General features: G+C 41.4%; 1 protein-coding gene across 1 annotated transcript; it reads right to left on the bottom strand.

Moving 5' to 3' along the window:
* Window positions 1-32: 32 nt before the first annotated feature.
* On the bottom strand, window positions 33-23,242 carry LOC131947743 (uncharacterized). Its single transcript, XM_059309030.1, has 20 exons — window positions 22,920-23,242; window positions 22,117-22,162; window positions 20,444-20,711; window positions 20,002-20,097; window positions 17,952-18,154; window positions 17,696-17,722; window positions 16,896-17,083; window positions 16,257-16,472; window positions 15,948-16,089; window positions 12,574-12,771; window positions 10,530-10,633; window positions 9,492-9,546; window positions 6,026-6,284; window positions 5,803-5,895; window positions 4,236-4,441; window positions 3,687-3,713; window positions 3,335-3,519; window positions 1,189-1,404; window positions 488-650; window positions 33-311 (listed from the first exon to the last, which is right to left on the bottom strand). Exons 1-20 carry the CDS (start codon window positions 22,947-22,949, stop codon window positions 304-306), a joined length of 2,730 nt encoding a protein of 909 aa, XP_059165013.1. The 5' UTR covers window positions 22,950-23,242; the 3' UTR covers window positions 33-303.

The raw sequence follows: 23,242 nt of genomic DNA, 5'->3' as shown, positions 1-23,242 counted from the left end.
AACTTGATAAAATGGCTGAACAAAACACAATATTTACAGTAGTCTATGATCGGATTTATTTTTTTCCAACTTATGTGCTAGATTAGGACAATTAGTCTAGACTAAGTAGACAAAGCAAAACTGCTCTAATTGACAAGGTGTCCATAGATACATTAATTATGTGTCATAGAATTACACATTGAAAGCTAGTGTTGTAGTTGAAGATTTGTTTGTAAACATGTTTTTTTTTTTAAATTTAGCATCCATTGAGATTACATTCTACATCAAATGATTCTTGGCTTCAGAATTGCTTGTGTCCAAATGTCAAATATCTGTAGGATAAAAAATATTTAAACTGAATGTGTTGGGATTATAATGTGATTAAAAAAACCCCAAGTTATTTGATAAGTTCATATAAACTTTGCTATAAAATATCTTACCAATACCTAGAGAACTAAGAATCACAAGCAAGTTAAATTTTATTTAGAAAGTTGTCTTCAAATCTTACCTTTGCAGAAAATGTCACTGAGGAATAGCCTTGCATTGCTTGTTGTGTTTTTGCTTGCATCTACATAAAACACATGGTTTTTGCTGGTGGCCATTGACTCAAGGAGCTCTTTATAAGATTTGTCTGACTCTGTTCCCACCCTGATTATGTAGATTTTGTAGACCTGACCAAAACAGATGATAGTCATTTTAAGTTTTTGCTTTACCTGGTATTGATATTGATTTCACTCATTCTGGTATTGATTTCACTAAATTTGTAGCACTAAACTGTTTTAATCAATTAGGCAAGCAGTAGTTTAAGTATTTGTAGTATCTATCTACAAACTTTTTAATGAGTCAAATGAACACAGACAACATTTATCACCATGGTGCTGATGATTGGTTTAACAAACATCTCTCTTTTTCAAAATTATAAAGATTTTTATCACTTAATTGTATCTACTAAATTAATTAGAGATAGTGTCTTGTCAATTAATATGGCAAGGGATTAATCTTCTTCGTTCTTAATTTTACTTTAATTGATTTAGTGTTGAAAATTAAATGTGTTGTCCCTCTAACTGAATTGTCATCTTGTTATATGCCATATAGGGCGAAGGGGATTAAACAAAAATACTGTCCTGCCTTCATATTACTGATAAAGTGGTTACAAAATGGCTCCAGACAAAACGAAGCAAAATAATACCAGGGCATAGATGTACTTACCTCATCCTGAATGTACTTTGTCCTAGCTAGACGTGGATAAATTTTGTTTAAATTGTTGATATGCCCATGCACAAAGATGACAAGACGTTTCTCAGCATAGCTGCGACCTCCATTGTCAAATCTGAATGAAGATTCGAGGGCTTGTGTTACCAGGTCAGTTAGGTCTGGGCTGTTGTCTAGTTCAAGGCTTTTGGCCAAAGTCTCTCGTTGCAGGTTCTGTGGGGCAGGCGTACACAGAGAAATTAGTTTAGTGGACAGAGACGTTATGGGGCAGGTGTACACAGAGAAATTAGTTAAGTGGACAGAGACGTTATGGGGCAGGTGTACACAGAGAAATTAGTTTAGTGGACAGAGACGTGAACACATGCTGCTACTTGATGTCACCACTCACCTGTACTAGCCTGATGTCACCACTCACCTGTACTAGCCTGATGTCACCACCCACCTGTACTAGCCTGATGTCACCACCCACCTGTACTAGCGTGACGTCACCACTCACCTGTACTAGCGTGATGTCACCACTCACCTGTACTAGCGTGATGTCACCACCCACCTGTACTAGCCTGATGTCACCACTCACCTGTACTAGCCTGATGTCACCACTCACCTGTACTAGCCTGATGTCACCACTCACCTGTACTAGCCTGATGTCACCACTCACCTGTACTAGCGTGATGTCACCACTCACCTGTACTAGCCTGATGTCACCACTCACCTGTACTAGCCTGATGTCACCACTCACCTGTACTAGCGTGATGTCACCACTCACCTGTACTAGCCTGATGTCACCACTCACCTGTACTAGCCTGATGTCACCACTCACCTGTACTAGCCTGATGTCACCACTCACCTGTACTAGCGTGATGTCACCACTCACCTGTACTAGCCTGATGTCACCACTCACCTGTACTAGCCTGATGTCACCACTCACCTGTACTAGCCTGATGTCACCACTCACCTGTACTAGCGTGATGTCACCACTCACCTGTACTAGCCTGATGTCACCACTCACCTGTACTAGCCTGATGTCACCACTCACCTGTACTAGCCTGATGTCACCACTCACCTGTACTAGCCTGATGTCACCACTCACCTGTACTAGCGTGATGTCACCACTCACCTGTACTAGCCTGATGTCACCACTCACCTGTACTAGCGTGATGTCACCACTCACCTGTACTAGCGTGATGTCACCACTCACCTGTACTAGCCTGATGTCACCACTCACCTGTACTAGCCTGATGTCACCACTCACCTGTACTAGCCTGATGTCACCACTCACCTGTACTAGCGTGATGTCACCACTCACCTGTACTAGCGTGATGTCACCACTCACCTGTACTAGCGTGATGTCACCACTCACCTGTACTAGCGTGATGTCACCACTCACCTGTACTAGCGTGATGTCACCACTCACCTGTACTAGCGTGATGTCACCACTCACCTGTACTAGCGTGATGTCACCACTCACCTGTACTAGCGTGATGTCACCACTCACCTGTACTAGCCTGATGTCACCACTCACCTGTACTAGCCTGATGTCACCACTCACCTGTACTAGCGTGATGTCACCACTCACCTGTACTAGCGTGATGTCACCACTCACCTGTACTAGCGTGATGTCACCACTCACCTGTACTAGCCTGATGTCACCACTCACCTGTACTAGCCTGATGTCACCACTCACCTGTACTAGCGTGATGTCACCACTCACCTGTACTAGCCTGATGTCACCACTCACCTGTACTAGCCTGATGTCACCACTCACCTGTACTAGCGTGATGTCACCACTCACCTGTACTAGCGTGATGTCACCACTCACCTGTACTAGCGTGATGTCACCACTCACCTGTACTAGCCTGATGTCACCACTCACCTGTACTAGCCTGATGTCACCACTCACCTGTACTAGCCTGATGTCACCACTCACCTGTACTAGCCTGATGTCACCACTCACCTGTACTAGTGTGATGTCACCACTCACCTGTACTAGCGTGATGTCACCACTCACCTGTACTAGCCTGATGTCACCACCCACCTGTACTAGCGTGATGTCACCACTCACCTGTACTAGCGTGATGTCACCACTCACCTGTACTAGCCTGATGTCACCACCCACCTGTACTAGCGTGATGTCACCACTCACCTGTACTAGCGTGATGTCACCCTTCTGGCATGTTTTGGAGACGACACCGACCCTGACCTTGCCCGAGTTGACGCTGACGCCAGCAATAAATTCTTTGAGAAATAATTTGACCTCTTTAGACCCCTTGTCACCCATCGCTGACTTGTCATAGACAAAGACAGTGTCTAGAAACTTGCCAACACACTCTGAAGAAGACGTTAAGGTTAGGACTTCTAGTTGACCTGGTGTCCCCTATTAACTTCTTAATTTTAATGTGATGATATCCCATTACCGATAACTCATCAGGCAAATCTATTTATTATCATTTGTTAATTAGTTAAACTTAAACACAAACGTTTATCTTTTTACTTACTTTCTTCTCCAATCGGCAGATATTCAACTGAAAATAGATTTAAAAATATATTTGGTTTTATAACTTTAACACTTTAACTTTAAAATAGCTTGTATATGCACTACACATTTTTTTAATATTATTAGTTTTAATATAGAAGTCTATTTTAAAAATTAATTTAATTATCACGTATAATAGTCATTAAGTTTTATATCATTTCTTTAGAACTTGCCATGATTATAGGTTGACAACTCACCCCATACAATAATTACTTAAAACCTTATCAGTAGTATAAACAATTAGCAAAAAAAAAAATGGCTCTAGTAGGCCAATTATTTGGTGTCCAGCTCAACTAGAAGACTTGGCATAAAAAAAGCCAACCTGGCAGATGACTAGCACCTAGTTATTTCCCCTTTTATTATCTAAAAAAAATAGTTGTACATACAGTGGTCTTTAGATACATTTTCATAACTCTAATCTCCATCTCGATATTAATGCATTGCCACCAAATATGGAGGTTGGAATAAAAAATAAATATACAAAAAATAGTTTCGTAAAATTATTGCACACCTTTGGCGAAATTGGTCAAAAATTTATTTTTGATGTTCTTCAGAGCGTAAAAATCTGGCACACTAAATAGAAAATCTGACTTGGGGTCACTCGCGTAGCTCTGGAACTGCCGGTACCTCTCCTCGTCCCCGACCCCCACACAGAACATGAAGATCCCCTCCATCTTGGCCAGCTCGGCGTATTCAGAGGCCAGGTAGAACCTATTGCTGGGGAACATTCAGTTTTCGTCAGAGAGTGTCATATCTCTAAGTAACAAGATCAAATATTTTCTCGGGGGGGGGGGGGGGGGGGGGGAGAGACACTTTTACAAGTATATATTTTCTATATAAATTCCATTTCGTTCGGGGGTGGGGGGGGGTGGTCCTATCCTCCCTTCACTAAGAGATGCCTGGAAGAAACTTTGACCTTGTTACATTTTCTGTTTAGTTATTTCATTATAGGCGTGGTGTATGGATGGCCGGTTTTGTATCATAAACACCGGAGATCATTGTACATTTTGTGCCACTAATATTTGGATAAAAATGTTGGGACCTTCAATGTCGATCAGTGTAACTGTATTTATTCGTTGCTAAAGATGTGGTTTCTTGCTAAAGATGTGGTGTGTTGCTAAAGATGTGGTTTGCTGCTAAAGTTGTGGTTTGTTTCTAAACATGTGGTTTGTTTCTAAACATGTGGTTTGTTGCTAAAGATGTGGTTTGCTGCTAAAGATGTGGTTTGTTGCTAAAGATGTGGTTTGTTGCTAAAGATGTGGTTTGTTGCTAAAGATGTGGTTTGTTGCTAAAGATGTGGGTTTCCTGCTAAAGATGTGGTTTGCTGCTAAATATGTGGTTATTTGCTAAAGATGTGGTTTCCTGCTAAAGAAGTGGTTAATTGCTAAAGATGTGGTTTCCTGCTAAAGATGTGGTTAGTTGCTAAAGATGTGGTTTGTTGCTAAAGATGTGGGTTTGTTGCTAAAGATGTGGTTTGTTGCAAAAGATGTGGTTTGTTGCTAAAGATGTGGTTTGTTGCTAAAGATGTGGTTTGTTAGCTAAAGATGTGGTTTGTTGCTAAAGATGTGGTTTGTTGCTAAAGATGTGGTTTGTTGCTAAAGATGTGGTTTGTTAGCTAAAGATGTGGTTTGTTGCTAAAGATGTGGTTTGTTGCTAAAGATGTGGTTTGTTAGCTTAAGATGTGGTTTGTTGCTAAAGATGTGGTTTGTTGCTAAAGATGTGGTTTGTTAGCTAAAGATGTGGTTTGTTGCTAAAGATGTGGTTTGTTGCTAAAGATGTGGTTTGTTAGCTAAAGATGTGGTTTGTTGCTAAAGATGTGGTTTGTTGCAAAAGATGTGGTTTGTTGCAAAAGATGTGGTTTGGTGCTAAAGATGTGGTTTGTTGCTAAAGATGTGGTTTGCTGCTAAAGATGTGGTTTGTTGCTAAAGATGTGGTTTGTTGCTAAAGATGTGGTTTGTTAGCTAAAGATGTGGTTTGTTGCTAAAGATGTGGTTTGTTGCTAAAGATGTGGTTTGTTAGCTAAAGATGTGGTTTGTTGCTAAAGATGTGGTTTGTTGCTAAAGATGTGGATTAGATACCTTGTGTCGCCGTCAGCGAATATGACACCAATGGCTGGTACTTGTGGTCGTCTGTTGGCCGAGGATAAAATTTCTCGCAGGTCTTTTAGAGCACTGTTGAGAGAATAAAAACATGTTGACCCATAGCCCCACTGTAAGACAGGGGTCATGGTTGACCCTTAGCGAGACTAGTTACACAGTGGTCAGTATAAACTTGTTTAGGCGACTGTTTCGTGTGACGTACCTGGCTAAATGGGAGTCTCCCGTCAGGTAGGGGGCGTCTAAAGTCTTGTTGATGATGCTGGTCTTGCTGAGGCTGGCGTTGAGTGGGACCCACACCTGGTGGGTGTTGGAGTACACCCCCACCCCCACCCGCGTCTGTGTGAGGTCCAGCTCGGAGATGAGATCCGCCACAAACTGTCGCTGACGTAGGTAGTCCTGGACCCACACGCTGGACGTGGCGTCCAGCAGGAAGTACACGTCTGCTTGCTTGCTGTCCCATGCTGGAGGCAGAGGAATGGAGGAGGGGCATGAGTATAGCCTGGGGTGGACACCCCCCATCTAGACTATGGGAGCAGGTGATATTATAGCCTGGGGTGGACACCCCCCATCTAGACTATGGGAGCAGGTGATATTATAGCCTGGGGTGGACAACCCCAATCTAAACTATGGGAGCAGGTGATATAGACTGGGGTGGACACCCCCCATCTAAACTATGGGAGCAGGTGATATAGACTGGGGTGGACACCCCCCATCTAAACTATGGGAGCAGGTGATATAGACTGTGGTGGACACCCCCCATCTAGACTATGGGAGCAGGGATCAGGTGATATTATAGCCTGGGGTAGACACCCCCCATCTAGACTATGGGAGCAGGGGATATTATAGCCTGCGGCGGACGGATTACCCCCCCCCCCCCCACCTAGACTTTGTGAGCAGGAAGATATGAGTATAGACTGGGGCAACCCCCCCCCCCCCTTACAGCCTCCGCTAAATGACCTCTGTACACTACAGCTGTGACCTTTAACAGTTGTGACCCACGTGGTACACACTTGAAGAAGATCACGTGCTACACACGTTCTCGCTGGAGTCACGTGACTCATGTATCCGTGTCGAGTCATCTGACTCATGTGTCAGTGCGCATGATATAATTTGATCTGACCCGCACTTGAGAACATAAGATTTCTGTGATGTAATTTTCTTGTTAATGTGACACTTATGTGACACTTGGGTCAGTGTGCCAGTGAGTGCCAATCATTGTGACACTTTATGTCATGACTCAATGTGACAAGACTGCTAAATAAAACTGAACAAAAACTGGAGGGTTTATTTATTAATACCCCCCCCCCCCCCCTCCCACTCCTACCCGCCTACATTGTAGTGGTCTCACAACGGATTGCCAAACATTGTTGGCCACATTTACACAGCGTAAAGAACATCTGAAAGTTGGCCATACATTGTTGGCCAAATTTACACGGCGTAATGACCATCTGAAAGTTGGCCACACATTGTTGGCCAAATTTACAAGGTATGAAGAACATGTGAAAGATGGCCATATATGGTTGGCCCATATGAATGCCATACATTGCTGATCAAAGCGTACAAATAAATGTCTTAAGTCCAATAATTTGACTAAAGATAAAAGAGTAACTCCAAGTAGCCAATCATACAGAGGCTAATCTCCAACTAAATGCGTCGATACTTAGAAAACCCAATTAACAAACTCCTAAATCATAAGTGGTCTTAAAACATTAAAGAAAGTTATAAATAATTCAAAGATGATCTTAGTTTTTGAACTGTGGGATATATCTAGAGCAGGCATTAGTCATCCGTTGTTTGGTGACCGGTCCTGCTAAGTGAAGTGTGCGGCTGTTTTCTTTGATAAGACAACCCGGATGAGTGTGTGGAATTTGTTGTGTTATCTCCCCTACCACAGGGAAGTCTCGCGATGTTGGAGGATGTTTGTTTCCTCTCCGATTTGATTTCAATCATTCGATAGACCAAATGAAAACGACAACAACAAAAGAAGCTACAAAAAAAAAAAAAAAAAAAAACAAAACAACAACAGAGAAACAAAAAAAAAAAAAAAAACAACAACAAAAAACACAATCTTTAAGACGTATGAGCAAAAGGAATTTGTTGTTGATGTGTTTCCTCTGTAATTTGTCACACTCAACAGAAATCGTTTCGAGGAATGAGAAAGATGAATCTGTTGAGGGTGTGTGACGTCATGTGACGGTGTCACCCCCCAGAGGCGAAGCGACCCTTCCCGGGGACAAACTTTCAAATTTTCGATTTGCAACCCCCCCCTCAAACTTTCGATTTGTACCCCCCCCCCCCTCAAACTTTCGATTTGCACCCCCCCTCAAGTTTTTCTATATATATATTGCTATTTTTTGCCTTGGTGTCACCCCTAAATGGTGTCACCCGGTGCGGTCCGCACCCCCCGCCGCCCCCCCCCCCCCCCTTCGCTACGCCTCGGAGTGCGTTTAGAATACAGTGAGGTAAAAGGTAGTGAGGTACAAGGTAGTTAGGTAAAAGGTAGTTAGGTAAAAGGTAGTTAAGTAAAAGGTTGTGAGGTAAAAGGTAGTGAGGTAAAAAGGTAGTGTTGATCTACTTCGATAGGTGCCAAGTGTGGGATAAAATATTTGGGGACGAGAAGGGGAGTCCGCAAAATTTTGTCCTCATTGTATAAGCCATAAGTTGTTTCTAAACCCTTCCTTGATAGCTTCCCCTTTAGTCTATTCGTCTCCCCTATTTTGGTTACTCGGCAAAATTTTGTCCTCATTGTATAAGCCATAAGTTGTTTCTAAACCCTTCCTTGATAGCTTCCCCTTTAGTCTATTCGTCTCCCCTATTTTGGTTACTCGGCAAAATTTTGTCCTCATTGTATAAGCCATGAGTTGTTTCTAAACCCTTCCTTGATAGCTTCCCCTTTCATCTATTTGTCTCCCCTAGTTACCACTTAAAGTTGTCTTAAAATTGTCCTTTTTATTCGTTCGTAAAAAATACACCCGAGTTATTATATTTTTTTTACATTTTTAAACCCAATCTTTATGTCAATCAGATGATCGTCAAAATCTTAAACCCAATCTTTAGCAACATTTGGAATTGTGGGAACTGGTGATTTCATTCGATAGACTAGATACTTAGGTAAAAAATTAGCCTCATAACAATAGGGACGAAGTGGTATTGATCATTATGAGGGTATTGTCAGTATTGGTAGTATTGGTAGTATTGTCAGTATTACCATTATCACCAGTATTGGTAGTATAGTCAGAGGCGTAGCGAGGAGGGGGGGGGTGCGGACCGCACCGGGTGACACCATTTAGGGGGTGACACCAAGGCAAAAAATAGCAAAATATATAGAGAAAAATGATAATTCCACTTAATTAAGTGGTTAAATCGAGTGTTAAATAGTCTTTTAAGACGTGCAAATCAAAGGGGGTGGGGTGCAAATCGAAAGTTTGAGAGGGGGTGCAAATCGAAAATTGAAAGTTTGTCCCCGGGAAGGGTCGCTACGCCTCTGGGGGGGGGGTGACACCATTAAGTGCCGCACCGGGTAACACCCGACCTCGCTACTCCACTGAGTATAGTCAGTATTACCATTATCACCAGTATTGTTAATAAAAAAGGAGGAACCGATTGACTAAAGAAAGCAGCCATTTCCTGTATGTGTGGTTTTAATCAAATAAATGACGTGGGCCTACCTGAACGGGAAGAGACGGGTGGGGTTCGCTGTTGGCCCAACACCACAACTGTCGTCTGCGAATAAGAAAGTTTTTTAAACAGGAGGGTGGGGCTAACATCGGGTGACAACTTGACGGGGGGGGGGGGGGGGGAGAGAGAGTGTGTGTGTGTGTGTGGAAGGGGGGGGGGGTTGGGGGGGGGGGGGTGAAAGGGGGGAATGAGTGTGTGTGTGTGTGGGGGGGGGGGGGGTTGGGGGGCAATCTTTAAATGTTGATCTCACAGGTCTGACAACCTGACAGGGGAGGTAACCTTCTTATGAGAAGACAACTCATACATTACTATAGACTAGACTTACCTAAGAGACAAACACGGAAAAGTGAATCTAGTCCTAGTTCTACAATCATACACGTGTTCAGGCAATGAATTAGAAGAAATGAAAAAAAAACAACAACTTTACAAGCAAAACGTACGACAATATTTTAAGGACAGATGTAAAATTTACTAAAATAGACTTTACTATAAAATAATACAAACAGCCATATTTTATACAGAAACCATAGTTAAAGTTCAGCTATGAAATGAATCAAGTAGCAAAAAGTGTAGCTTTATGGGTTGGATACTAATAACGCGGGTTTATTTTTACGCATACAAAATAATAATATCATGGTTTGCAAAAATAATGACAAAAATTGAGGGGGGGGGCGTTGGTTTGAGTCGGTAAAGACAAATTTTCACACGCAAGCATGCACACACACATTCAAATACAAACACACACACATTCACACTTTTTAATACAAACACACACGTATTCAAATAGAAAGACACACTGACACATTAAAATACATAGACACACATATTCAAATACAAAATTACACTCACCCGCAAAGCCCAATGCTTTATAAAACTCTTCGCGTACACGCACTTAGTAAGAATAAAATAAAAACGCACATACACATACACACACACGCACACAAATACGCACACGCGCACACACATACACAGCCACTCATACCAACACGCATGCACATACTCACACATGAAGACAAAAATGTACTCACCAAAGAGAACAGCATGCACGTGAATTTTATCATACTTGAATCTGGCTCTCTAGTACCCCTTCTACTCGAATATTTTAAAAATATAAAATGTGTCCTCTGGATTTATACAGCAGTTCGTATCCTGTTCCTCTATCAAAATTTACTGCAATTAGTATGTTCTTTCAAATTGATTTAGTGTATTATTATTATTATTATTACTATTGTTATTTTTATTTCGTTTGTAAAAAAGGAGCGCTTTTGTAAAACTGGTAATCGTCTGCTCAATAGACTGACGCTGTATACATCTCACTTTGTTTATTGTTGACAATGTTGTGGTCGCGTAATCACGGAGGCCTGTGACATTTTAATTGACCAATCAGACAACAGGATACAATTAGTGCAGAGTTCATGCGTCACTAGGCCTACACTGTTGAGGTAGAAGATGAGTAGTTTTTAGCCAATCGCATTTTGATATTTTGTTTTACGAAAAACATCTTCTAGCTTCCAGATTTAAAGGTTATTTGGTTCAGTGTTTCTTCTCTCCTCCTAGGTTAATTCTGATAATTTTGGCAAACGAATTAATGTAATCAGTGTTTCTTCCAGACTTTTTCCTCCGGGGGGGGGGGGGGGCACTTGAAATTTTTTGGGGGGGGGGTAGACTTTCTTCGGGGGGGGGGGGGGGGTGGACTGGGGGGGGGGGTGGACACTGTTAAAAGTATATATTTTCTATATAAATTATATAGATTATAAGAGATGCATGGGCGAAACTCTGATGTGGTTAGAAATTGGCAAAAAGATGCTAAATTTGTTACAAATTAGAACAGCATGCTATTTTTCGTTACAAATTAGAAGAAGATGCTGTTTTTGGTTAAAAAAAACATAAGAAGACTATTCATCTTCTTGTAATTTTTAACGAAAAATAAATAGCATCTAAGAATTTTAACAAATTTAGCCTCTTCTTTTTAATATTGTTTTGTAAAAAAAAAAAAACATACTTTAATTAAAAATATCTATAGTCAGTACGGTATTATATTTAAATATTTTTATTTTTTCTTGTAGTGTAATATAGTTTTTTAAAAATTAGGTAGGTAGCGTCAAGTGGACAAAAAGTGAAAACTTGGGGTAAAGAGTGGATAGCCAATTTATTGCCAATGAATTTTACACTTTGAGACAAAGCGTTATAAAAATGAGCCTAGAATTTGGACCTGTAACTTTATTATTTATTATTATTTAAGAAATTAAAAACCTAGACATATGAAGATGAAGCAGAGTTCCTCTACAAGGAGATAACGTGATCAGCACTGTGCCCAGCTGCCTTTGTTTCCCTAACTTGAATTAGGTACCCATCAGAGCTGGGTGGACTCAGGGACGTTCTACTGATGGAACCCGGATTCGAAACTTTGAGGTTAGCAGTCTAGTGCCCTACCACTAGACCACGCCGTCCGCTAGACCTGGATATTTAATTTTGCATTAAAAAATTGTAAACCTATTGGAGGCGCTCTTTAGTTTGTTTACCCCTGACTCACATGGCACCAATAATCAACAGTCAGTTTTCTAAATTCAAACGGCGGATATCATTTCGGCTTTTGATAGCAACCAGTCATCTCATCTGGGGGAGGGCTACGAAAAACGTCTACCGCACCCCCCGAACGAAATGGAATTTATATAGAAAATATATACTTTTACCAGTGTCCCCCCCCCTCACGGAAAATTTAATCCGCCCACACTCTCAGAAAATTTCAAGTGCCCCATACCCCATTGATAGCGACTATACCGTGTTAAAGCACACGCACACGCACACAAACAAACAAAAACCCTCCAATGTCTACTTTTAGGACATTATTTTTTCTACGGTATCTATTAAAAACAACAACAACAAAGAAGATAAGTGACCCTATCAGTAGGAGTAGCTGCTCTGAGTGGAAAAACCCACTAGGCGAAAGGATTTCAAGAGTGGCTTTTAAACTGCTGGCGGAAAACATAACGCGACTTGAAAGCTAAAGGGTTCTTATGTGGGTCAAGTCAGTTCACCATCATGGCAGCAGTTACATTTGTTTTGTTCAACTTTTGTTCAACTTCAGTTTTTTGTTCAACTTCAGTTTTCCAACTTCAGTTTTCTGTTCAACTAAAGTTTTCTGTTCAACTAAAGTTTTCTGTACAACTTCAGTTTTCTCTACAACTTCAGTTTTCTCTACAACTTCAGTTTTCTCTATAACTTCAGTTTTCTGTACAACTTCAGTTTTCTGTTCAACTTCAGTTTTCTCTACAACTTAAGTTTTCCAACTTTAGTTTTGAAAGTTTGTTAAATTAAACAGGCCTGTTTCAGTACCTTCTACAACGAAACTTCCCATATATATATATATATATATATATATATATATATATATATATATATATATATATATATATATATATACTAGGCATGCTGCCCAGCTTCGCTTAGACTTTCGAAAACATTGAGAATTTGAATGCTTGATTAATTCGCCCATATAAGGCGCCGGTCAGTCGAGGTCAGTTTTGGCCCCCTCATCGTAGACTTTTCGGCCAACCGGCCCCCGTGTTCTGTCGCCCCAAGGCAAGATCCTGCCAAATTTGAAGTGCCTGCGGCGCCGGGAAGTGCCCTATCGGGCACCCGACAACTTAGCTTTATATATTATAGAGATTAGCAAATTGCATTGATAAACAAAGATTTCAATAAAGTAATTAAGGCCTGAAATACTTTAGTATAGAAATGTATTATTTGAATAGATTCTAGATCTAGGTAGGGTCTACATCAAAGTCTAGTTTTTCCGTAGATCTAGATCATCTAGATCTAGAATCTCTAGATCTAGATGATCTAGAATCTCTAGATCTAGATGATCTAGAATATCTAGATCTAGAATCTTTCGATCTAGAATCCAAATGGATAAAATAATTTTTTTAAGTTTAGGCCGAGAAAATCGTATTGTATACATTTCATAGCGTACATAGCTCTAAATCACATTTGAATGAAATAGTTCATTTCTTTTTATTCTAAACTTGGAAGATGATGTCATCAGTTTCGTGCTCTTTTTTAGTGTAAGCAATACCAGCAGAGGCGTAGCGACCCCTCCCGACGCCCGGGGACAAACTTTTAATTTGGCGCCCCCATTCCCATATATTTTTTTAAATAATTCAAAATAGCAGCTAAAATGAGCTTATTTTGACGCCCGTAGGGTCGGCGCCCGGGGACATATGTACCCCCTGGCGCCCCCCCCCCGTCGCTACGCCTTTGCTTACAAGTCACGGAAATGAAACTTATCATTTATTTTAATATGGGAAAACATTTTAAAATGTCATTTTAATTCAACGAGCGATATTTTGCTCTGAAAGAAAAGAAAAATTTGAAATAGGAGCAACCTTGGACATACTTTTTTCCCCGAAAGGAAGCTGAAAGTGACAAAAAATTAACAATAAAGGCAGGGACCACTGAAGAGTGATGCAGTGACGGAAATTTACATAAACAAATAAGTTCAGTGAATTTGAGTTAAGGTCCATTACAATTAGGGATTAATCATTAATTTAATGGTAGCATTAAGTGTATAACGAGTAAATAAGGGACCGAAAGGGTTTAGCATTGACAGTGTAGACTATTGTAGAGAGTAAGCGAACAAAGTAAACCACCCCCCCCCACCATCCTATCTCCTCTACCACTACTCCACCATCTCAAGCCCGGCGAGTTTCAAAGTAAATGCACTTAACAAAACCACTTTATTTCTTTACATCCTCTTTTATTGTTTTTATAAAACATATTACATATACATTTATTTTCCTTTGAAAAAAAAACATGGAACGAACAACAAATAGGAATGCATGCCATTAGGAAGGCTGGAGCGAATTAGTGGCTTTTAAATTAGTTTCAATGGGGAAAATAGCTCTGAGATACTAGCAGATGGACACAGGAGCAAAGTTACGGAAATAATTAAATTCGAATGTCGAGGTACCACTGTATGTAGATGGGGGTCTTGTTTGACTGAACCTTTAGTAGGGATACAAGAAATATATCACAGAAAATATTAAGATTCTATTTATTTTTGTCTTGTTAAAGACTAAGTTACATGCAAAAAAATGTGGTAATTTTATTTACATAACATATCACGGAAAAAATCTCCAAAAAATATTTACAATTTAGATCTACATCATTTAAAAACTCAAAATAAAACATAACATTTGAAGGCAACATTTTGTGGTACATCATGAGTCAGCAATAATTAATTGTGTGCACTAGTTATTTACATCTTACACCCCCCCTACCCTAACAGATTGCGACAACACGGATTTTACGTCACACAAGAGAAGTGACAAATGACTGGACATTAATTATGACTGGGCCAGGTTCCAAGAAATCTGAGTCACACACAGTGAATGGGGTCTATTCGTTTAGGGGCTATCCTTAATTCATCTGGAGACTCTTAGAACAATTATTTGTTCAAATATGGGCTATCCTTAATTCATCTGGGGACTATTGGAACAATTATTTGTTTAAATAGGGGCTATCCTTGGCTAAACTTAACGGGACTATTTTAACAATCATTCTTTTATTTAGAGTTAGGGGACATACTTAATTAAGTTGACTATTCTAAGAATCATTGGTTTAGTTAGAGGCTATCCTTGTTTTATTTCATCTAGTGTTTGAAATAGCCTCACTGATGTGAATTCTTTGCAAGGTCCCCACCGTCAAGTTTGTTCTGACTAATGCTAAGTTTGGAACAATAAAATTTGTGGTTGAGGACAAATGAATTAATAAACCAGGCATACTGACGTCATTCGGATCCTCGAAGCAAGTTTAGAAAACTTTAGAATCTAATAAAGTCGTCTGCCCATATTTTTTTTACAGTCTAAGCTAAGGTGTGAGCTAGAAATGGAATGTTGGAATTTGGTGACTGTCAATTTATTGGTGATTGTCATTAGGCTGGAATGTTACGACAGTTTGCAAACAACAAAAAGATTTAAATAAATATTAACCATAATATAAATAAAACCAATAATACAAAATCTACAAATATAAATATATTTTCAGTGAACTAACACTCAGGCGCTAAAATGTGACTAAACCACGTAAGACACTGACAATCGCCTGCCTGTATCAACATCTAGATGCGCCGTCTGCTGAAGTAGTTCTCAATAGATAGTCAGGTGCCATAACTCGTGCTTGATCATGTCTGTAACTATTTTTATCCTGGTAAAGATGCTGGTAGCAAATGGTTTTCTTAGCACGCCATTTTGTTTTCTCCATTTAGAGTTTTAGATTCCTTAAACAAAACAACAACAAATTAAAATGTTGAAAAAAATATCTAAGCAATACTTAGTGTTTTGATGCTCAACTTGAATGTAATTAGTCTAATTATTTAAACATTTTCAAACAAACACTTTCAAATCTCTAGCGTCTTTTATTGGTAACAAAACGAAACCGGAAGTTACCTGTGCAGAAAATGTTTTTAAACGGTGTGAGCAGTTCAGCAAGGCCACTGCTTGATGACGTGTACAACACGTGATCCAAACTAGTAGCAAGTTTGTTCAAAAACTCTTTGTCGTAGTCCGTTCCAATATAGATGATAAAAACCTGGGGATGGAAGGTCACAGGTCAAGGCCAACACAAACAGTAAACTAAAACCGAGGATATAACAAAAGTGACAAGTTTTCGATACTAAGTATTTGACCAACGATAAAAATGACAAGTTTCAGTACCGGGTATTTGACCAACGATATAAAAATGACAAGTTTCAGTACCTGGTATTTGAGAAACTTGGCCTTGAGCAGCTCCATGATAATGTCGGCCCTCGCTGTTATGTTTTTTGTCATTATGACGACGACCCTCTTTAGGGCGTAGCTCCGCCCACCAAACTCCTCCTTATAGGAATACCTCATGGCCTGCTTGACCAGGTCAGTTATACCTGGGCCGCTGTCGTCCTCCAAACCTTGGATCAACTGTTCACTTTTAAGGTACTGGTAGACAGAAACTAGCATTCATCAATATGGTCACTCGTGACACGAGAATAAACATAGACCTAACAGTGTTGAATTTTAGTATGTTTGGTGGTGTTCTATTCAAGGTGAAAAAATTTTTAAATTTAGGTTTCGTCTTCATTACAAACACATGTATTGACAGAAATTTGTTGGTGCAAGGACGAGGTACACTTTGGCATCGATTCTTATATCCCCCCCCCCCCCCCCAACAAAAAAAAGTGACTAAATATCGTTAGTTGGTGACCACAGACCCCACACCAAAAGTGTTGGTAACATTGAAAGTCCCCCCCCCCCCCCCCACACCAAATATTGAAAGTCCCCCCCCCCCACACACCAAAAGTGTATCCAACACTGAAAGTCCCCCCCCCCCCCCCCCGCCCCACAAAAGAGTAACCAACCTACCTGTGAAAGCTTGATGTCCCCCTGGTGACAAGTTTTGGACACGATCCCCACCCGAGCTTTGCCCGAGTTCATGCTCAGGTCATTGATAAACTCTTTCAAAAAATGGCGGACGTTTTTCATCCCCTCGTCGCCAAGACTGGTTTTGTCATACACGAATACGGTGTCAGTGTCATTGGTGTTGCCGCATTCTGTGGGGTAGAGAACAGCATTGTAGCAGGGGAAGTAGAGGGCATATAGACTTTGTAGCAGGGGGAGTAGAGGGCAGCTAGACTTTGTAGCAGGGGGAGTAGAGGATAGCTAGACTTTGTAGCAGGGGGAGTAGAGGACAGCTAGACTTTGTAGCAGGGGGAGTAGAGTACAGCTAGACTTTGTAGCAGGGGAAGTAGAGTACAGCTAGACTTTGTAGCAGGGGAAGTAGAGTACAGCTAGACCTTGTAGCAGGCAGAAGTAAAGTACAGCTAGACTTTGTAGCAGGGGGAGTAGAGTACAGCTAGACCTTGTAGCAGGGGAAGTAGAGTGCAGCTAGACTTTGTAGCAGGGGGAGTAGAGTACAGCTAGACTTTAGCAGGGGAAGTAGAGTGCAGCTAGACTTTAGCAGGGGAAGTAGAGTGCAGCTAGACTTTAGCAGGGGAAGTAGAGTACAGCTAGATTTTGTAGCAGGGGCATCGAATGAAAAGGATGAAGTGATGACAAAAATATCAATCTTGTGTATGTGTGTGTACCTATGTGCACGTGTGTGTATGTGTATGTGTTACATGTATTGATAATGGAAAATAAGTAATATGGAAACATTTACTTACTTGAACTGTCGGATAGAAGTGGTTCGGCTGTAAAATAAAACAAGACCATTGTGACGTCAATGTTAAATAGGGTTGATGAAATAACAGTTGGATAATTGAAATATTAAAAAATCGAAACATCATTTCAAAATAAAGTGGGAGGGGAGGGGGGTTACAGAGATGCGCTAAGATACGTATAGACTAGATATTTGGCCACGTCTGTATAGAATAGAGATTTGGCCCCGTCTGTATAGACTAGAGATTTGGCCATGCCTACCTTTGGCCAAGTTGGCCGAGACTTTGTCCTTAATGCTGGCCAAATCCTTGAAGGCATCGACGTAGTAGAAGTAGTCGGCCTTGGGATCGCTGGCCATGTCCTTGAGCTCCCGCTGGTCAGCGTAGGCGCCCACCCCGATGGTGGCGATATAGATGCCCTCCTTCTGGCAGAGGTTGGTGTAGTCGGCGGTCAACTGGCGCTGCCTGGGTGGACAAGAGAAAAGGTGACATATGACATGTGACATTTGACATGTGACATTTGACATGTGACACGGTCAACTGAAGCTGTCTGGGGACAAGGGAAAATATGACATGTGACATGTGACATTTGACACGGTCAACTGGCGCTGTCTGGGGACAAGAGAAAAGGTGACATATGACATGTGGCATGTGACATTTGACATCTGACACTGTCAGCTAGCGCTGTCTGGGGGGGGGGGTGGAGACAAGAGAAAAGGTGTCATTTGACATGTGACATTTGACACGGTCAGCTGGCGCAGTCTGGGGGGGGGGGGCAAGAGAAAAGTTGACATGTGACATCTGACAAGCATGGCAGGTGGGACACTTCCTTTGTCTTCGTTCAAAACTGTAATATTGGAAGGGATTTCCTTTAACACAATTAAGTATAGTGTCTATCAAGGTATGCACAAAACGGGTCTAATTTTGTTTCTGGATTTGCTTCCGTAGCCTATGTCCTTTCACGAAAAATCTGCAAGGCAGCAGTTGCTTGATTTTAGAGTTATCTCTCCTAGATGGGTTGCTGTCCCAATGTTTGAATTCGGGACGTTTAGGACGCACCACACACTAGCTAACTCCCCCCGCCTCTTACAACCAGAAGCCACTTAAATATTATCTAACATCAGCTGATGGTATCTACACATCTGCAAGAGACAGATACAACTTGAAGCTTCTAAACATCATCAGGCTGACTTGTGGACAGCTAAATATAGACCTCACTTCAAACATGGCGATAGCTGGAGGTATCGAATCACCAAGAGATATCGATCCTGGACAAACATGACGATAGTAGGGGGTATCGAATCACCAAGAGATACCCATCATGGACAAACATGAAGATAGCTGGAGGTATCGAATCACCAAGAGATATCGATCCTGGACAAACATGAAGATAGTTGGAGGTATCGAATCACCAAGAGATATCGATCCTGGACAAACATGAAGATAGTTGGAGGTATCGAATCACCAAGAAATATCGATCCTGGACAAACGAAGATAATTGGAGGTATCGAATCACCAAGAGATATCCATCCTGGTGAGATGGGGTAGGGGTGGGACGTCATTTAAGGCAAGCTACCAACAAGGATGTGAGTCACGTGACCCTACATGGTCCACTGCTCACGTCCTCCCTACAAAGCGGACATCCAGCACGCGCCAATCAAGCCCCCACAGGCTTGCGCGTGCCCGTGATTAACACCAAATCACATCCGGGGATCTCAAGTGGGCAGGACGTCCGCACACTGCGTCGTTTGAATTTGGCTTTCAAGTTTCGAGAGGGTGACCCGTGGTAGGCCTCTGTATGACGGAAATATTTTATATCCGGGTGGGGTGGGGGTGGGGTACTGAGGTGTCGATCTGTAACATGACACACCTTAACGTCTGCCGGAGATGAACTTTACGAGGGTTACCTGCTCCTGATATAGGAATGGTTTGGGTTAAGTTTACTTGACATGGCCATAAGCCATAGCAGCAAGATTAAATAGCCAGATTGGGTGTATAAATAATTATAGTAATATGTGGAAAGTTAATTACAGAAGGTGTATATTTAATTATAGTGGGTGTATAAATAATTACGGGACTGACCTAATTAGAGAGCGAGAAAAAATTAATTATTAATGTCACGATAATTTTAGTTTATCACACGGGTAAGTTACTTCATTATGTGCGTCAATCTAGGACAAGACCTAGTCTGCACTTTAGTGCGTCACCTGAAGACTGCACCAAGTCTGCACCTTATGACCTCACCTGGACGGAGCTCACCCCCCCCCCCCCCACACACGCACACAAAACACCTGTAATCAAACACAACTTACCTGGATGATCCGTCAGTGATGAGCACACCTATGGCAGGTACGTTTGGTCGTCTGATGGCCAGAGGTAAACCTTTTTCTCGCAGACCTTTCATGGCTCTGTGGAGACAGGTGAGAGAAACAGAGGTCATACACTGACCTAAGGAGAGGTCACTTGGCCTGACCTAAGGGAAGGTCACTTGGCCTGACCGCACGAAAGGTCACTTCTCTAGTCTATTGACCACTCATAACAAAACCACTTTCACGCTCCAGTAAATAACCAAGTAAGTGATCTCTTTTGTATTAATGGCATTAATCCCACAAAAGCCAAATGTTATTCTATAAATACATTCGTGTCTTCTCTCTGGAGTCAGATCTACACATTTTAAAACTTCGATTCTTCGTGTATAAAACTGTATAAAACCATGTTAATTTGATAACAAATGACGAAACAAATTTGACTGACCTGGAAATGTACGAGTCTCCCATGGTGTAGGGCGCCTGGAGCGTCAGATCTATCACCTTCTGTTTGGTGAAGCTGTTGTTTACTGGCACCACTATCTCCAGCCCCTCCACGTACACCCCCACCCCCACACGGACAGGGCCCGTGGGGCTGACGTCCATACCAGAGATGAGGTCAGCTACGAACTGGCGCTGTGAGTAGAAGTCTATCACCCACACACTGGAGGAGGCGTCCAGCATGAAGAAGATGTCCACCGCCTTCCCCTGCCATTCTGGGGAGGGGGGGGGGCACGAGATGTTAACACAACTTCGCAATAATTGAACAAACATATGTGGACAAACGGCACACAAAGCTATAGGATACAGTGGGTAGTTCCACACACGTAATACAGGTTTCAGGAAATGTTGAACGTTTTATTGTGTAGAGGATTTTAAAATTTCAATGTGTACAAAGAACAAATGTACACACTACAGATGTACGTACCGCATTTAAATTTATGTCAATATTAACTCAATTTTCAAAACAGTTATACTATCCGTTTCTTCCAGGCATCTTCCCCCGAAGAAAGTCTACGCCCCCCCCCCAACATAAAGGAATTTATACAGAAAACATATTTTTACCAGCGTCCGCCCCCCCCCCCCCCCCCACCGGGAATTGTTCACCGCCCCCCCCCCCCCCAAATATAAAGTGCCCCCCCCCCCCCCCCCGAGTTAAAAAGTCTGGAAGAAACACTGTGTATTATATCTACAGCTATGGCTGGCTGACACAACTTTCACACAGGAGTCCTGTCACATGGTGTTGTATGGTGTCACGTGTTCACCCCTCCCCCCCCCCCCCCACACACACACAGTTTGTCTAGCCTGAGACATGTAGCACGGGCTCGCTTATTTAAACATTTTAATGAAAACTTTCGTCCCAGTCTAGTGGTGGGAGAGGATTTTTAAACTTTTACCCCCACCCTCCCCCATCCACCGATTACGTCACACTCCACGCCCTTTACACACAACTCTTGTTTCTTGTCACATAAAACAGCCTGACTATATTCATTGCCTGACAGGCTACACGCTACAGGTGACAGGCTACACGCAACAGGCTACACACAACACAGGCTACACACAACTCTTGTTTCTTGTCACATCAAACAGCTACACATGTGCCTGACAATATTCATTGCCTGACAGGCTACGTGCTACGTGGGACACGCTACACACAATAGGCTACACAAAACACAGGCTACACACAACACAGGCTACACACAACACAGACTACACACAATAGGCTACACAAAACACAGGCTACACACAACACAGGCTACACACAACACAGACTACACACAACACTGACTACACACAACACTGACTACACACAACACATGCTACACACAACACATGCTACACACAAGCAGATTTTATGGTTCAAAAGTTTATCACCTGTTTTATAAAGGACACGAGGGTGTTTTCAACAGCACCAAAGTTAGCTAAACATCACAAGACAACGTAACAATAGGCGACAAGAAGTTTTTAAATAACAAGACAACGTAACAATAGGCGACAAAAAGTTTTAACATCACAAGACAACATTTTTAACTTCACAAGACAACAGCAACAATAGGCGGTAAGAAATTTAACCCACAAGACAACAGCAACAGGTGACGTCAAGGACGTGCATGTACTCACCAGGTCTAATGGTAGACTGTTGGTGTGAGCTGGCACATAGCAGCGTCTGAAAGGAGAAATTCATTATATTAGTGTCAGTCCCAGACCTTGCTAATACAACACCAACCCAGAACAACCAAGCACCAATACAACACCTACCCAGCACAACCTTAGCAATTAGCACCAAAACACAACACCACCAAACAAACGGCAGGATAAACTTAAATTTTTTTCCCTATCTGAACATTTCACGAAAATTTCCCTTCAAAGTTTTCAAAAAGGTCCTCCGAATTTAAGCGATCTATAAATCTCCCCCCCCCCCCCCCATTACAAAATATATTCCAGTCAGATTATTGCGGCAGTCGCTAAATTCTCTGAGATTAAATGAATGAACACAAACCAATAATGGATATGTTGATGTTATGCCAATGTTTGCTAACGTATGCTGATTAAATGCTAATGTATGCTGACGATATGCTAATATTTGCTGATTATATGAGAATGTTTGCTATTGTTTGATAGTGAAATTACTGGGGTCCTAAAATGGAAAGGGGGGGGGGGTGCAGCCTGCCCTTGAACCCGCCCCTGTATCTCATACCATGTACACCTATGTTTGTATGTTTACACTGGAGCTAAACTAATATTGAATATTGCCGTGCTGTAACAGCTGTTGTACCACACAGGACTCGTTAGCAGCATGTCAAGCACAGTTGTAATACAGCTGTAAACCAACTAAATATAATCAGTGATTACATTTTTTTAAAAATAGCGAGTAAACATCCGTATAATTAAATATTTACAAGATAAATAAAAAAAAAACTTACCAATGAAATGAAGTGAAGTAAGAGCCGCATGGCTTCAAAAAATATTTTAACTTAGGCAACAGCTGACAAAGTTGTGTAACAGTAACGATCTCAACAGATGTACGACAGTAAAATTTTAGTAGTTGTATAAAAGTCCCAATGTCTAGAGTTGTATAAAAATACCAATGTCTATAGCTGTATAACAGTAGCAATGGCTATAGTTGTATAACAGTAGCAATGTCTATAGTTGAATAACAGTATGAACCAGCAGTGTTTGCGCACGATTCGAACAACTGAACTAGTGTAGAAGTTGATCACCTAGCTGACTAGTGTTTGGTGTTTGC

This window comes from Physella acuta, unplaced genomic scaffold, assembly GCF_028476545.2.
Source record: "Physella acuta isolate Inbredline_101_S28 unplaced genomic scaffold, ASM2847654v3 ptg000058l, whole genome shotgun sequence".
In the NCBI taxonomy this organism is placed as follows: Eukaryota; Metazoa; Mollusca; class Gastropoda; family Physidae; genus Physella; species Physella acuta.
Note: the sequence above shows the minus strand (reverse complement) of the source record. Positions and strands in the feature narration are given on the sequence as shown.

Bases quoted from the DNA above. Each gene is read 5' to 3' on its own strand.
- LOC131947743 (XM_059309030.1), bottom strand. From the start codon at position 22,949: ATGCGGCTCTTACTTCACTTCATTTCATTG. The intron at 9,547-10,529 runs GTGAGTACATTT...TCTTATTCGCAG, and splicing joins CGTGCATGCTGTTCTCTTTG to ACGACAGTTGTGGTGTTGGG. The intron at 6,285-9,491 runs GTAGGCCCACGT...CTCTGCCTCCAG, and splicing joins ACCCGTCTCTTCCCGTTCAG to CATGGGACAGCAAGCAAGCA.